This window comes from Caloenas nicobarica, chromosome 2 (assembly GCF_036013445.1).
Source record: "Caloenas nicobarica isolate bCalNic1 chromosome 2, bCalNic1.hap1, whole genome shotgun sequence".
In the NCBI taxonomy this organism is placed as follows: Eukaryota; Metazoa; Chordata; class Aves; order Columbiformes; family Columbidae; genus Caloenas; species Caloenas nicobarica.
Genome location: NC_088246.1, coordinates 61,152,400 through 61,169,028, shown reverse-complemented (window position 1 = coordinate 61,169,028; position 16,629 = coordinate 61,152,400). Strand labels below are relative to the sequence as shown.

The 16,629-nt window shown below is 37.9% G+C and overlaps 1 protein-coding gene across 1 annotated transcript in view; it reads right to left on the bottom strand.

Annotated features, from left to right (window-relative positions):
* Positions 1 to 16,629, bottom strand: part of CNTNAP2 (contactin associated protein 2) — a 1,184,740-nt gene that overhangs the window by 408,875 nt on the left and 759,236 nt on the right. The window contains exon 11 of the mRNA XM_065627584.1: positions 1,806 to 1,912. Within this exon, the coding sequence (XP_065483656.1) occupies positions 1,806 to 1,912 (107 nt within the window). The remainder of the gene's footprint in view (positions 1 to 1,805; positions 1,913 to 16,629) is intronic.

The following is a 16,629-nucleotide window of genomic DNA, read 5'->3' as shown; positions in this document are numbered from 1 at the left end:
CAATAAGAGTATTCCATCCCATTAGCGTCATGCTCCATATTTAAGGGTTCTCTTCTTCCACTATCTCTCTCTTCTCTTTTTTATCAAAACCAGGGGAGTTTTTGGTGTGGGATGTTTAGTCCAGTTTTTGCCATTTTGCAGAGGCCTCTGAGTCTTTCTGCCTTTTTCCTCTCTTTTCTCTCTCTGGGATCGGCTGTGGGACCAGGTGCCGTTTCCTGGGACTGGCTGCTCAGCGTGTTCGTGAGGAATTGCCTTGAGTATCTTTTATTTCTATTTTATATATATATTTACTAGTAGTGTATTAGTATTTTGTTATTTTATTAAGCTGTGTTTATCTCAATCCAAGTTTCTCCCTTCCCTTTCGATTCTCTCCCCGACTGGGGCTGGAGGTGGTGGAGGGGGTGAGTGAGCGGCTATCGTGGTTGTATTGCTAGCTTGGGTTAAACCACAACATATCTACCATGTGGACATTCACTGCTCTCTACTAGTGGACATCCATCCTGCTCAGCCAGACTGGGGAGAAGGATGAGGCCACTGGTGATGTGTTCGTGTGCCCACCCTGTCTATGATCCATATGGCTAGCCATGTATATATGTATATGAGGTGTATATGGGCTCTGTGGGTGCATGCCTACCAAGAGTACATTCATGGCCTCGCTACTGTTTGGACCTGGCTGAATGTAGCTGCAGCAGTCACAGCTCTGCTGTGCTGTTGGATCCAGCACTATACATTTCCTCTAACAGATTATACTTATTTTCAGAAGCTCACTTAATAAAATAATGCTTACTTAACTGAGCTTCCATTCCTGCATTTCTGCAGTTAAACATCTTAACAGCCTATCACATGTGCAAGAATCATATTTTCCAAGTGGCTGTAATAGATCTTACATTAATACAATGTCTAAAAATAGAATAGGTTTTTCTTGAAATTCAGAAAGCTGTGAATTGTCAAAATCTTCTAATTGGTTTTGAATTTTATGGTTAAAAATGAAAGAATTCTGCAATTATCTTTGTAATATTTTACACTGCTGTAGTTAAAGTAAATAGTAAAGTAATATAAATTTATATCTCTATAAATCCTGGCTTCAATTTTAACTTTTCATCTGTTCAGAAGCACTTTCACTCCTCTATATTAAGAGGTTGTTTGCTAAAGGAAAAAGGGAGAAAAGTAAGTACTGGATATGTTTTCTGAATCTTCTGGATAATTTAGAATGCATTTCACAGATGAAAATTCCACTTGTAGCGTACAACAGAAGGAACAGAAGACACATGCCACTGACTCTGCATACATTGGTCAGAACCTATAAAAAGAGCCACTGTACCTTTTTGTGCTTTAATAGTGTAGGGCATGTGGAGTTCATAAGAAATACTCTTATTTGAGAAACTCACAACAACCAAGTAAATAATTTTGTTTTACGATGGCCAGTAATCAGTATGTAAACACTCTTTGGGATTAGCAATCCGAACAAGCATCTCTCTAGCAGCAGTCAACAGCTCTCCCCAGCAGTTCAGGGCAGATGCACTGTGTTGACCTGAAACTCTAGTGTGCAATTGGTGAGAATGTGTTTGCTCAGTACACTCAACTAATGCAGTTGTACTGCTTTGGTCCCTTGCATGGTGCAGCACAGTGCTATATCTACATAGGGATGTATTTATAATGTAGAGTATGATTAAGCCCACACCTCCTTTCCAAAAAGGTTTCAGGATTTTTACCAACCAGAGAGGAAGACTGACTTTTTATCTCAACCAAGAGACATCAGTGTCTTCCCCACCCTATTGCAAATTCAAAACAGCAGGATGGCTTACAGTTATGACAAGTGGCGCCACTGTATCCGCTCCCATCGCAATTGCACTTGAAGCTGTCCCACGTCTGGGTGCATTTGCCACCATGTTCACAGTGGTTGGGCACACACCTGTAAGGATGGCATGCAAAGACAGAAAGAAAAACCTAAATGAGCATCAAGATTTACACACAGGTAAATTGTGAGCTACCCAAGCAGTGTATCGTGTCCTTGCCTGGTAATTAATCCTTGTTATTTTAGGCAGATGAACAGAATTTATATGTGAACACATAAATGCATAAAAGATGATTAATCAACGGTTTGCTGCAACCCTTTTATGAACAGCAAAAAAAGCACAATAAAGGTGGAATACATACACCCATCATAAATTAGGGTTCTAAACTATGTATGACTGGTACTTCGCTGTCAAAACAAAAAGAACATCACCAATCACACCTCCTCCTGCTGTGCAGGTGGTGTCATGCCTCAAGGACTCCAGTCCCACAAGTGACTGAAAGAATGCCAGTCGGTTGCTATTTATCTTTCTGTTGCCAGCAACGGGATAAACTGGAGGCAGATCCTGCTGGCTAGGATGGAAATTACTAATGCTGCATTATTAAAATAAACAATAGGCTTCAGTATAAAAGCTGTAAAAGTTTCTTCTTCACAGGGATTTGTGGCAAGTGTTGTTCACCTTTCTCCCACCCACCTGCTTTTCTTCTCCAGCTACGCTGTTGCTGGAGAGTGGAAGGAATGCAAAAAGAAAAAATGGAACAGGAAAAAACGAAGTTATAGCAGAACACATATTTATTGTTTGAAATATTATCTAAATGTGTTTTCAAAGATTTGAGTTTGGCCAGTTTCTTTTCTATCAAAGATAAAAATGGGAACTACCATGTACTTTCACCTTTGAAACTATTAAATTTCTTTTCTTTGAGAGGGCTTTGAAATACAATTTCGAAGAATCTTTTTTTTTTTCTTTTTAAATTTCTTCCAGTCAGACTGAGTACAGGTTCTGCATTTTTGATCAAGAACTAAAGGAGCTTGTCTTTCATGATGAGTTGGCCCAATCTAATTTGTGAGCTACATTTCTTATTATGACATTGAAAATAAAAATTAGGAGAACCCCTATTAGACAAACAAATTCAAATATTTTTACAAATGCATTACAAATGAAGTATGCCTAATTCCGTGATAAATCTGAAGTTCATCATATTCCTGTGATAGTTAACAATACTCTATTACATAAAACCCAAGGACAGCTTACCTTTTCTATATTGCAATTTATTGAAACTAAAAGTATCTGGGTGAACCTCCTATAAGCTTCATTCTCATATTTGCTCAAGTTCCCATTAACAGCATTGGCATACATGACTCAAGTACAAGAATAACCTATGTCATGATATGCATTAGAGACTTGAACATTGTGGACTCATATTTACAGAAGTTTTTTGGTTTTATGCATGCCAGAACAAGTACCTCAGAACATACACAACATAGATGTCTTGCGTGCTATATCATCCTGTAGTAGTCAAGGCTACCCATTATTTCTTTTTCAAAAAGATCAGAAAATACTGGCTTGGTTAAAAATAATGCTTAAAAAAATGTTCCTCTAAAGCAAAAACCAAAGCATTTAAAGTTTTTGTTTTCACAATAAAATGCAATGAAACTACCTGAGGTAATTATCACAGTTCAATAAACTATGTTTTCAACATGGTTTAAGCAAATTCATTTAGTTTTGTAAGTGTGGCAGGCTAAATACCCAGATAGAGCTCATTACTACTATTCAGCTAATCGGTGGTGGTGACTTTCTATTGTGTTCTCAGTATCACAGAAGAAAAACAAGATCACGTAATAGCACATTCCTAAACGCCCAAACAATTAACAATTTATACGAATCCATAGCTGGTGGGTACAAGAGTAGGGAAAGCAGAGAGCAGTGATATTTCAAAAATAATCTCGTAAAAGTAACTTTTATTCAAGGATATAAAAATCTACAAAAGTTCCTAAATCTGAATACGGTTTTGTATTTTTTCCAGCCTTTCAAAATAACTGCTTTTGATGCATTTCCTTCTTAATTTACATCTGAACACACATTACTTTAAAGGTATTTTTCCAATGGCCAAACTAAATATTTTTCTATGTGAATTTTGCCAGCTATTTAAACGAAGTCTCACACATAATGCCAGCAACTTTTTTCACATTTTAGTGCGGTATAACTCACTGTTATTGTACCATAACTAGTAAAGATTCTGCATTATTGACTATATAACTGAAGTAAATGACTTAATCTAGGGAAATATGAAAAACAGACACTTATCTGTACTAACAGAAACAACACTCAGTCAGCAGCGAGCGACGAGCACAGCAGCGACTACAGAGCAACCGTGGGAGATTTAATTGTGGGGAACCGATGTGCACAGCAGTGGCCACGGTAAGAGATGAGGCTGGGCACAGATTGGGAAGGCGAGGAGGAGACCCCAGAACCGTGGTCCTGCCAAGAAAATCGCCGTGAAAGTGGCTGATCTGGCGAGAGGGGCTGGCACGGAAGGGGCGCTGTCAGGAGCAAGCGGGGGAGATTTAAATGCCTTCCTAGGGAGCGCAGCGAGCAGGGCCAGCAAGCAGGGGTGAAGCAGTTTGTGCAGCAGTTTGCATGGGCAGTTTAAGCAGGCAGGGCAAGCTGTGCTACTGAGACCACCCCAACCTTCCACGTTGCCTTGCAAAACAGGTATGAGGCCTTGCAAGTGGAACCAAACAACAACATTGAGGGAGATGGTTCCACTGAGCTTGGAGGTGCCTCAGTCAGTCACCCTGCACCCTCCATCAAAACAGCTCCCACCAAGAAAAAACGGCGGGCTGTGGTTACAGGAGACTCCCTTCTAAAGGGAACAGAAGGCCCTGTATGCAGGCCAGACCCACTTCTCAGGGAAGTCTGCTGCCTCCCCAGGGCCAGGGTTAAAGATGTAAAAGGGAAACTTCCTGCCCTGGTTAGGCCCTCAGACTACTACCCACTAATAATTTTTCAGGTAGGCAGTGATGAAACTGAAAAGGGAAAACTAAAGACGATCAAGAGATACTTCAGGGCCTTGAGACAAGGTCACTAACCATCTACCCTTGGATTATTTGAGCTTCATTCTGCTCCCCGTCCTTGTCTTCTGGCTCAGGAGGCTGGGTACCTGGAGCACAACTGTTCTGACTATTGAAGACTGAGGCAAAGAAGGCATTTAGTACCTCAGCCTTTCCCTCATCCTCTGTCACTGTGTTTCTCCCCACATTCACCCAAGGGTGGAGATTCTCCTTAGCCCTCCTTTTGTTGCTGATATATTTATAGAAACATTTCTTATTGCCTTTTACAGCAGTAGCCAGGCTCTAGTTGGGCTTTGGCCCTTCTAATTTTCTCCCTGCATAACTTCATGGAATTCTTGTATTCCTCTTGAGTAGCCTGCACCTTCTTCCAAAGGTTATAAATTCTCTTCTTATTTTTAAGTTCTAGCTGCATCTCTCTATTCAGCCAGACCAGCCTTTGGGAAGAAGGCAAGCTCACCTTTCAGCACATGGGGACAGCCTGCTCCTGCTCCTCTAAGATTACCTTCTTGAAGAGAGACCAGCCTTCCTGCACTCCTTTGTCCTTCAGGACTGCCTCCCAAGGGACTCTGCCAACCAGCCTCCTAAACAGATCAAAGTCTGCCTTTTGGAAGCCCAAAGCAGCCCTCCTTACTTCTCCAAGAACAGAAAACTCTGTCATCCTAAGTAATGGCCATTCCTTCATTTCTTTGTTATTTGCTGATTTATTAGCAATATTTAATCAGTAATATTCACAATATTCCTCAATAATAACTGGTATAGATATTGTTGCCTTGCTTTCAGCTGCTGTAGGAGCCAACCCATAGACTTTCACCTCCTTTTACCTTAAAGATTGTAACTATCCTCTAGAATGCATTTTTTTTCCCAGTCCTCAACAATAAAGGCCAAAGAAAAAGACCAAATTTCCATTCCTAAATAAAACCCATGCTATTCCATTGATTCTCCTCTGATGTTCAACAATGCCCTCCTTCTTAAAAGTATATATGGTATTTCTCCAAAACACCACTTGGAAAACTGGCCTCTTTTATGCTTTACGTGTAGTCAAGTTATTTGTAACAAATCTATTTTAATCAACTGTCATTTTAAAACTACAGACTGAAACTTTGACCTTCCAGCAGGATGAGAGAAAACTGTATGTTAAAAGTTTTTCCTCACTGTCTGCCCAGATATACTTAGCACAAGGAATACAAATGGTCTATCCATGCACTGAAGGTTTAACATTGACTGAAGCTTTAATATTTCCTCAGAGATGCTATATACAAATATCTGGTAAACCACTAAATTTCACCACACCTCTAGACTGGCCAAGAGAGAAAACTGGGAATGGGATGCTCATGTAGTCTGCAGGAAACACTATTTTCTCCCGAATGCATCTTTCGAGCAACCAAGAACAGCACTATGGTTCAGACATACTATTTTACTGTCAATCAGGCTACTTCTACCTGCCATCTTTACTAAGGGTCTTTCCCTCATCATGAGTGAATATATAGATGTCAGATCATAGCGAATGGTCTGTGAGTCCCAAGGAAATATGGCAACTAGGAGTAGAGTCAGATACCTGGCCTAAGCCCCCCTGACCCTGCCAGAACCATAAGGGATTCCCTGTGCCAAATTAATTGAGACCAATAAGAGATGTTTCTTCTGCATGAAGATATGAAATTGCGAGAAGCTGCTCTTTTCAGGACTGTAGATTATAAACAGAAAATATTTAGAGAAACTAGATTGAAATACAAGACAATATAACTAGAACATAAGAGAAGTCCGACATGGAGGTAGGAATGAACGAGGCTTGGAGGGAAGAGTCTGGCCAGACAGCAATTTCGCAAAAAGGGATCTAGGGAATTCCATATACGATACAGTGATACTAAGTGAACCCACCAAACTATTGCCAACAAGAAAAAACAAAAAAAAAAAAGCAAAACAAAAGGGATCTCATAATGTGGATGTAAGCAGGAGAGTGATATGAAAGACTCATGAAGAAATCCTCACACCATATTCAGCAGATCTGAGCAAGGACTAATTTTCAACCGTACAAAAAGTTGTCGGAAACAGGAAGGTTGCAAACTGTTATAAACGTCCTCAGGGAATGGGTCTTTGCAACAAAGTTCATTAGTGGTAAAAGATATTTTAAGAACAACTCAAAATAACATACATCAGCTATGACTCGAGTATGTTTGGTCCTGCCTGAGGGCAGGAGAACAGTCTCAGAGACTTCCCCAGACTCCTTTCTAATCCAGATATTTTCATCCTATAAGAAACAGAAAGCATTACTTTCAATCTCTTAATTTCTCATTATATGACTACATTTTCTTAGTGGTGTGACTGCTATTTAACCTCTGTGAGTCAACAGGTTTGGTCACTACCTCAGTCTTTTTAGAGGCCCATACTCCCCCAGGGCAGCGATGTTTAATACATTAACTAGCTTCCCAAGACAAATTGTGCCCAAGGTGTACACTTATTGACTCCAACTCTCAGGGTTAGAGTTCATTTGAGCAGGAAGACAAAACGTTATTTTGTGCAGGAAGGCAAATGTGCGGATGGCCACACATAGACTGTTAAACAAAAGTCCCCCAGGACTGAAGAACCACCACAAATCTCACTATTCTCTGTTGTATAACACAAACTTTTCCCTTTGTTTCCTGCCTTTTCCTTTCTTTTCCTGCATCCCCTTCACACTGCCCATCCCTAGCATGAGTGCAAAATACAGCTTGTGTGTAGATGTAACCTAAACTAACTCTCTCTATATATAAACTAGAAACAACCGTGCCAAGAAACACTACCAAAACATTCACCTGTGCAATTACTCCTCTACATGAGAGGTCAAAAGGAAGGAATGAACTACACACAAGAGATATTTATCATGTATTGCTCACTACTGTTCTGAAAATAACTCAATGCTACAGTGATAATGACAGCATTAATATTTCTGTAGACCTGAACAGAACATTAAAGGCTTTTTTCAATGGAAAATAAGTTGGGTTGAAGTATTCTTAGCATGAATTTAAATCTTTTCCTTCTCATCATCAAATCCCTATCTAATCATGTTCCTGCTTACACCTCGCCTCTCATTTTCCTCCCAAATTGTTTCTGTTTTGGTTTTTTGTCCATTTCTCTGCCTCAGAACTAAGCACCATCAGTTTGTTTTGACTGGTCTTACAGTACTTTTCCATTAGTTGCCTTTTTTATTGCCTCCAAACATCTCTTTAAAATCCATACCCTTTATCACCATTTCTTGCACAGATCCTTCAAAATGCACACTACTATCCTTGTTGAGTATAATGTTCTGTCACTATTGACCTTCATTTACACCCACAAAAGACTACTAAAAGATGCTTAAAAATCAACCTTTTTTTATGGTACAGGGCTACCTGACTACTCAAGAAGACCATCACAGATTATGTCTATAATTTGTAAGAGCAATAAATAATTCTTTCATCTGGTAGTCTGAATCACTAAATATTAATCTATGTAGCTTACATAAAAGACCTACTGTAAACTAGTAACAAAGATCACAAAAATATTCTAAATGTATGCATCTGCTTGCAGTGATATTGCTCTTTAATAAGCAATAGAACACATCCCACTCATCATGGTAAAAATAGCACTGAACAATAAGATAATCCAATTAAGGACACATTGCTATTGTACAGTCCTACTGTACGAACATCAAACTAAAATTACCCACTTCACAGAGAGTCCCTGATTTTCAGAGTGTCTTAAATAAAAGTAAAAACAGCTGCTCTGGCCTTTATGATTATTTCTTATTTCTTACAAAGTAACAAGTGTTTTAAGTGACTTTGAGATTTTCAGCAACAGGATTTGGATCTCATATGCAAGGCAACAGAAAGGGCAGATGGGAGGGACTGTAAAATTACTTCAGATTTGCAATAATTCCCAAACTAGTTTCAGTTGCTGCTGACTTCTACCCTAATTGTGCACAGATGCATATAATTAACAATGGCAGAACTAAACAATCCTTCCTGAGCCAAGGAGGACTTACCCTTTCGTTATCGCTTACTGTAATACAAGACCTTCATGTTTCTTTGGTGAACATTATCACACTTTTTCTGTCATGAGAATAAAACAAAACGCTTTGCACTTTTAAAGACTGTGATTTACAAAGAACAAATCAATATTAAAATATGCAGTGACATTTGGTTAAGCAAAGTTCCTTTAGGGCATATTCCTAGAAAAGGCTGCCAAACAGTTGTTCAGTGTTATCTTCAGACCAATAAGGTGCTATTCTAAACTGTTTGAATTAGATTAATGAAGGACTAATGCATAAATAAAAATACCAGAGTTAACTCATTTGGATCAAGAGATCCTCTTGGATTTATGCAGTTTTTATTTTGTATATGACGGAGTAGAGATGTATTATGCCTTTCTTTTCTACTGCTTTTCATTTCCAGAGCACTTCACAAATTAGCTCCTTAAAATGAAATTATGCCGGTTCTACTTTAGCAATCACAGGAGCTGGACAACCCATTTTTCTGCATTTGTTGCAGAAAACCTCCTGCACCTGGTATGCATAACTTAGGATCTATGGTGGCTGATGGCTGAACACCTACTGAACAGCCCGACCCGAACTGTTGCCACTTCTGCTGAAGCCAAGCAAGTATGGGTGAATCTACTGCATCTTCTTATAAGAGGGAATTTCCCAGCCCTAGTATCCCTTCTGTCAGTTCCTAGCGCTTGCTTCATGTCAACAGGAGCTGTGGCAGGAGGGAATGGTGTATTGCGCACCACTTGCTTAGCTGTCCATCTTCTCTGGGGTGATATGGGGAGGAACAACAAGATAAACCAGCTGGAAATAGCCCAAGCTGCAAACTGGACTATGCTGCGATAATCTTACAGAGGCAGAGGATAAAACCACAAATTCATTAAAAAAATCAGGCTAGATTAAAGAGATAATTTCTGTTGCACAATGCTTTACTCAGCAAACTCAGAGCCTTATCTTCAGCTGATGTAAAAAGCACATCTGCATCTATCTTAAATACTGTCTTAAGTCTGTCTGAAAACAAAAGGAAGAATAAACTGTTATGAAAGGCCAGCTTCTAAATATGATCTATCTCCAATGGGGTTTTATTTAACTGTTCACTACCCTGTGAAGAGCTTTACCAAGTTAGCAACCAGGTTAAGGATTTCTAGAGCAGATGAGAGCTACTCTGTGTAACATTGTTTTGGATCGGTGTATTTGAGTTTATTATTTACACAACCATGTAGAAGTAGTGGCAGTTAGTCACTAACCTAACTTTGCCAATGTGGCACAATTCAGCCCTCTTGGGGATATGAGAAGATGTGTTAAGTACTGAGAACCCCCAGAAGAATCTCATGGGTTTTACTCACAAGGTTTCTGAAGAAATCTCTAAATTTTTTCAAGTATTGCCCTGTCCAAAATCTGGCTGGATTAACTTTGTATTCATGTAATTACCTCTCTTTTGCTATTTCAAATAGCATACTGGCTCGTCTTGAGAACAAACCATAAAATTGATTATTTGATGTCTTGTTAATTATTTATTACTTCTGCATTTTACAACTTGAATCAAACACAGCTCCTGAGATTTTATAACATGAACTTCACTTTATAATCAATGTTAGACAATTGGAAAAAGTTTCTCACGTTCTTTAGAAGATTATAATTATCAGAGCACATAGACCAGTGAGCAGCCTATATAATACAGAACAGTGACTACTATATTCCCCTCTAATAAACATGAGTGATCATGCTTTGAATCACCAGGCAAATACACAATTTTATAGAGCTTTGTTTTAAATGAGTTTACTCCTAAATTTATCTTTTGAGGAACAAAAATCCTAATCATTAGAAATCTTTATGTTTCTTCCTGTAATGTAAAGAATTACTCAGTAATAAAGATGATCATACAACCGATGGGTGATTTTGTATTAAAAGCTCCTTCCTGCTTCAATCAAAACTGAGTATGGGCCACCACTCCCTGGTGCTCACCATAACAGATCTCATCTCTTGCTGTACTTGTCTTGGTCCCTAGTGTCTCAACCAGGGACAACAGCTATCTCATGTTGATCTAGGTGATAAAAATCCTGATGCATCATATGCTAAAAGCACAACTTATTAAATATGTCTTGCTTTGCATGTTTATAGTACATGAATCACCTTGATGATCATGAAGCTATAAGACGCCATCAACTACTATTGATATAAGTATGGTCTTGGCTTAGCATCCTATTTTACTAGCCTGGATGTGACATAATGAGATTGAGCCATATTTCATACCTGCTAGGTTTTGAGTTGAACATATTGAAAGTCAATGTCCCAGCTCTTATTACGGTATTGTCTTTTAAAGGAAAATTGAAGTAAAACATTATTTAGCGCTACTAAAGTGATGCTGATCTTGTAAAGTGCAGATTGCCTAAATGATTTTATCTAAAAATTACTAAAAAACACTGGTACTCCTAAAACACAACAGCAAGTGGTATTTTACTTGCCTAGCATGAATGAGTTCTGATTCACCTAAAACACCATATTTTTGTATATTACTCTTTACCATCATCACTGTCAGGAATCTGGCCACTTTCTTCATTGTGATAGACACAATGTGGAAGTTCCCCTACGAGCACTGATTTGGAGGTAAAGCTAGGATAAGTCCTGATGTCTTGACAGAAACTGTGCATCTTGCATTAACGTTTACATTATAAATAGTTAATTCCAGCAGATGGTTCCAGTAACCATATGACCAGGAGAGTCTGCTCTGTAAGCATTGTAGAAAACACTTTCTGCTTAAGCAGTGAAGGTTTTTCCCCTTCAAAACAAAAATACAGTCTTGGCAGTAATGCAAAACACATAGTCTATGCAATGAAGCGAACGTGAAATGGAAGTTAATGTTTCTGAGACACTTATTAATGACAACTGGTATAAATGCCAGTGTCATTATTAAATCCCTAGCAGAACATGTAAGGCAAGGACACTTATTCCTTCTGCATCTGAAAGAAACGCAAACCTTCCTTATTTCTCGGTAGAGCAAAAATAAACCTACCAAGACTTTCAGTTATCCCACTGCACCATAGAGGAGCAGCTGAGGTCAGCATGCTTTTCTTGCTTATTGTGCTTGCAGACTCCTAGTTTGCTAAATATTGGCAGGGACATATAGACAAAGTTCTCTCAGTCATGAATTGAAATTTGACTTGGATCAATCATGAATGAATCAGATGTAGATAGCATTCACACGTGATTTATTTATTTCACAGGGAACACTCTCCCTGAGCTGACCCATACAACCACAAGCCTTAAAGATGTGTGTTCATCATTCATTAGATGTAATACAATGTTCATATTCACTTTTAACTCTTTCCCCTTTCTCTATTCACATTTCTCATCACTTTAGCTTGAAAGATTTTTGGATCAGAAAAAGGATTTTGATTTATATTTGCACAGGATGTTATCACAGTGGAATTTCCTCCTTATTATTGCAGCCATCAGGAACAACAATGATAATAAATAGTAACAGAGAAATGAGTTATTTCTCCTGCAGATCATCATGGAGCATAATCATATCACTTGCTAAAAACTACGCAATCTGCTTTTTTCCCTTTATTGTGACAATTCTGCCACCTACCATAACTAGCAATATGCTCAGCTAAAATATCGTGTATGAAATATGAAGCACATGGGTTCAACTGACTTATCTGCCTGTCCTTTGTGTGTGTACTTAGTGCACATCAGTATTTTATCCTTTTGTAGAAGCCCTATAACATTTTTATAAATTGCAATACAATGAGTGTTGTACTCCAAAGACATTGAAAGCAAGGATGTGCCAATGAATTAGCAGCTCTGCTGCAGTGCAGTCACAGCACTGTGATAAATACACTACTACAATGCTCTCCTCACAACCTATTATTCAATTAATTTTCAATTTGCTGAAAACAGATATGTACAGTAAGTAATAAACAACTCATTTATTACCTAGAACTTGTGTAATGAACTGTTTTGAAGCCAAAAGGCTTACTGCTGAAGTAATAAATAGGGGAGAGTACATGCATGTACATGCATGAGTGTTCACACACCTACATTCAATATAGATAAACATACACACATGCTTTTTCCAAGAATGATGACAATTTCGAGCTTCTGAAAATGGGCGGCACTTTCAAGAAAATAATTTGTATTAAAAGCAAAAACTGTTTTTAAGAAAAATGTATCAATGAGGATACAACTGTTCTAATAACAGGTACTTGACTGTAAAAACTGTAATGACATGATGCTGGTACGCTCAACTTTAATTACGAATAGCTCATTGCTGGGAATCTGTTATTCTCCTTGTGTCTCCTAGGAGTCTTGTGATTGCCCTGTAGAAAAATTGATAGATTATAATTTTGAGTAGTTTAGAGGCTCTTGATTCTATTTTTCCAATTTTCAAGCACTGCAATTTGGGCACCATAGTTCAGGCTCTGTCAGTATTTCAGTGTATTACAAGCTTTGATTTCTCAAGAGTTTATATTTCAGTTACAAAAATTTACTCCAGAAATTCAGCACACAAAGCATAAGCCAGAAAGGAAAAAAGTAGTAGCATACTGCCAGCACTGATTCTGAAACAGCTCATGCAACTGGCTTACCATTTAGTATTCCAGGAGAGTAAGGACAGGCTGGTAGATAGTTTCAGAGGTTTTATTTTAAACAGAAGAGGAAAAGAAGGAAAAATCCCTACACAATATTTTGCTTTTGCTTTCCAGATAGCTTGTCATGAAATTTTTGACACTTGAAACAGACTGTTCAACAGGAAAGGGCCAGATTTGGTTAATATCTCAACTTGAACAAATGTTGGAAAACATGTTGAAATTCTTAAACGTGTCATTTGACATGTTCAAGCTGAAGACTGCCTTTCTTTTCCCCTCAAAATTTAAGTTAAAATATTCTATATGCATTACACTCTACCAAGTCAAATAACACCACCTTCCAGCTCTCTATTTCAAACTGAAAATATAGGTCCAAATATTTTCCTGAGGGAGCAATGGGTGGGAGCAGTTGAGTGGGGCACTATGCAAGAAAATTGTTGAAAGAACTGGAAATAAGAAAGTAGCCTGAAAGTCAGTAGATCTGACATGGGAGCAATCCAGACTGGTTGTGCACCATTGCACGTCAATGATACAAAAGAAATGTAATACAAAAAAAAAAGAATATCAGATACAGAGAGGAACTGTATATAGAAGACAAAACTGTGAGCAAATAAAATGAGGAGAAAATAAAATGTTTAATCAGAAGTGTGACCACTGTTGGAGTCTTTTTGACTTTGTCATGGATATCTGCTAAAGCCTTTTGTTTACCTTCTATCCAAAGAGATGTGTTGCTATATGTACAGAAGAAGAAGGAACCATGCTCACTGCTGCAAAAATGAGAAATATTTTAATTGTTTAATTATTTACAAAGTGCCAGCTATCTGACAAACATAGTGCGGGTCCTGCAGAAAAATTCCTTTTTAGCCAACAGTTTTGATAACAAAATATTACAGAATTAGCCCTGAAAACAAAAACATGTAGTTGGTCTATTCCATTCACTTATCAGAACCAGTTTATGCTTTATGTTCAGTATTAGTGAGATAAAACATACCCAATTACAAAGTATTAATCACTACATGCAGAGTTTTTTGCAAGATGTCTGCTCAAGTAAAATTAAATCATCAATCATCACTATTTACATTTCAATACTATATAGACACAAATATCAAGATTAATGTAATATAAGATTAAAGTAGCTAATGGTATGCATTACTAAGATAATAATCCAAGAGTAGCGATAAGTAAATAAGATTACTATATACACAGTGTGGACCTTGCAGCAATGAAAGGCTTATTAAATCCTTGAGGTGATAGTTGGTTATTTGCACTTCAGCAGAAGAGACTTCCTCAGTCTTTTGCTCACTATACATTAAACAGAATGGATAACTGGTTTAGCTTATTATCCTTAAGCATATAGGTTGTCCATTTCATTAATGGCCTTACTTACAAACACCTGTTTTTTTCTCCTAAAACTTCGCTCTGTCTAGTTAGCGCTCACCCCTTAACTTTTAGCTCATTGAAAACATGTCGGCAATTCCTGCTACTTCATCTCCCTGTTATACAAGAGATTGGAACGAAATGCCGAAATGACATCCTCCTGTGGTCAAGTCTTTTCTTACTAAATGTTGCTGCTATCAAGAGCTTTGTAGCTCTTTCCTCTTTCCTTAACGAAGTGCTTACATTTATGTGCAGCAGGTAACGTAAGAGTGAAGAGAAGGGGTATCCCAGATGTTCAGTCATGCCTATGCTGAGCTGCAGTTAGAAAACAATTTTTACGGTAAACTGTAACAAAAGGTTGCAATAATCTCTGGTCAGGCACCACAGGTATGCATACCTGACCCTTTTTCCCCCCTTACTTTACCTACAATGTTTTGACTCTGTACTTTCAGTCTCATGTGAAAATGTGCCCCACCTTCTTTCCATCTTTTTCTCTTGACCTGACTTGATTTTAAGCCCCAATTTCCAAATACACCGCTCTGTTCCCATTTCACAGATTCTGAATAATCACTGTTTTCTCCTGCTTTCTTAGTTGTAATCCTGGTGAACACTAACAATACCAGCAGTGTATCTAGACAATTTGGTATATTACATCAGGTCTGATACTACCACCAGATTCACATCTCTTCTTCCTACCTCTTACAGATATGAATATTCGTGATCAGACAAACGAATCCTGAACAATATAATAAAATCTTTGTGGAACCCAAAATTTGATTAATGTCATTTAATGTTTGTATACACAGGGTGTCATCAGATATGCATAATTTATTCATGTCCCTACAGCAAAGGAACAAGTGTACAGGTGGACTAAGTCTTACTGTGCTAATGCTTAGGATGTAGCCTGAGTACTAATGCTCTGCTGTAGCCGAAAAAGTGCTTCTGGATCAAGGATAAAGCAAACCCTATGAATCAGCTTTTACAAATCTCACCTGATTAAATTAAACTAGGCTTTTGTTATTTATATGAATTTGTCCAACAGAAATAAGCCAGTAAAGTTTTGACAGCCTCTTGTGGAATCCACAGTCATTCCATAAAGCTTTGCTAAAACAAGATTTCTGAGATAGGTCTCCTGGCAGGTGCCTGTGGTTCCTGTTTCTGATGAACAAGGACCTACAATCTGCTCTGCAGAACAAAGCTGAAAAGACAAATAAGGAACCTTGTCTTTCTACAGAGATAACTCAGAAAAAAAGTCAATAGCAAATGGAAATTCTCCAAGTTTGGAAAAAAATACTTATTTTCTTCCTTGATCACTGTAGCAATTGCACATTTCAGTGTTTCGTGGGAAGATATTTTTATTTGCTCTCCGGTGTTCAGGTATGGAGCATGGAAATCAAGGTCATATCAAGTAATTGCATACCATGGCATGGTAAAGCCATTATTTACATTTTTTTCAGTATAAAATTATGAAATAAATTATATTTTTAAATGGCATTAGATGAATCAAGATTGCTAAACAGTCTGCACTTAATTCTTAGACTTTCATAAACCTCGATTTTGGTGGATGGCTCTCCACCTTAGAAATCAGGTATTTGACCAAGCTATGTCAAACCCACTTAAAAAGAATTCATCATAGTTTAACTGAGCCTGTCTACAATGGATGAGAAGTTTAAAGCTTCAATTCAGAAATACAGTAAACTAAGATTTAATAACTAGAGATTACTAGTTCTCAAATACATAAAACCAAAAAATACAGAGCAATGAAAAGTGAAACAAGTGTGAAAGTGGTAACCTGTGTG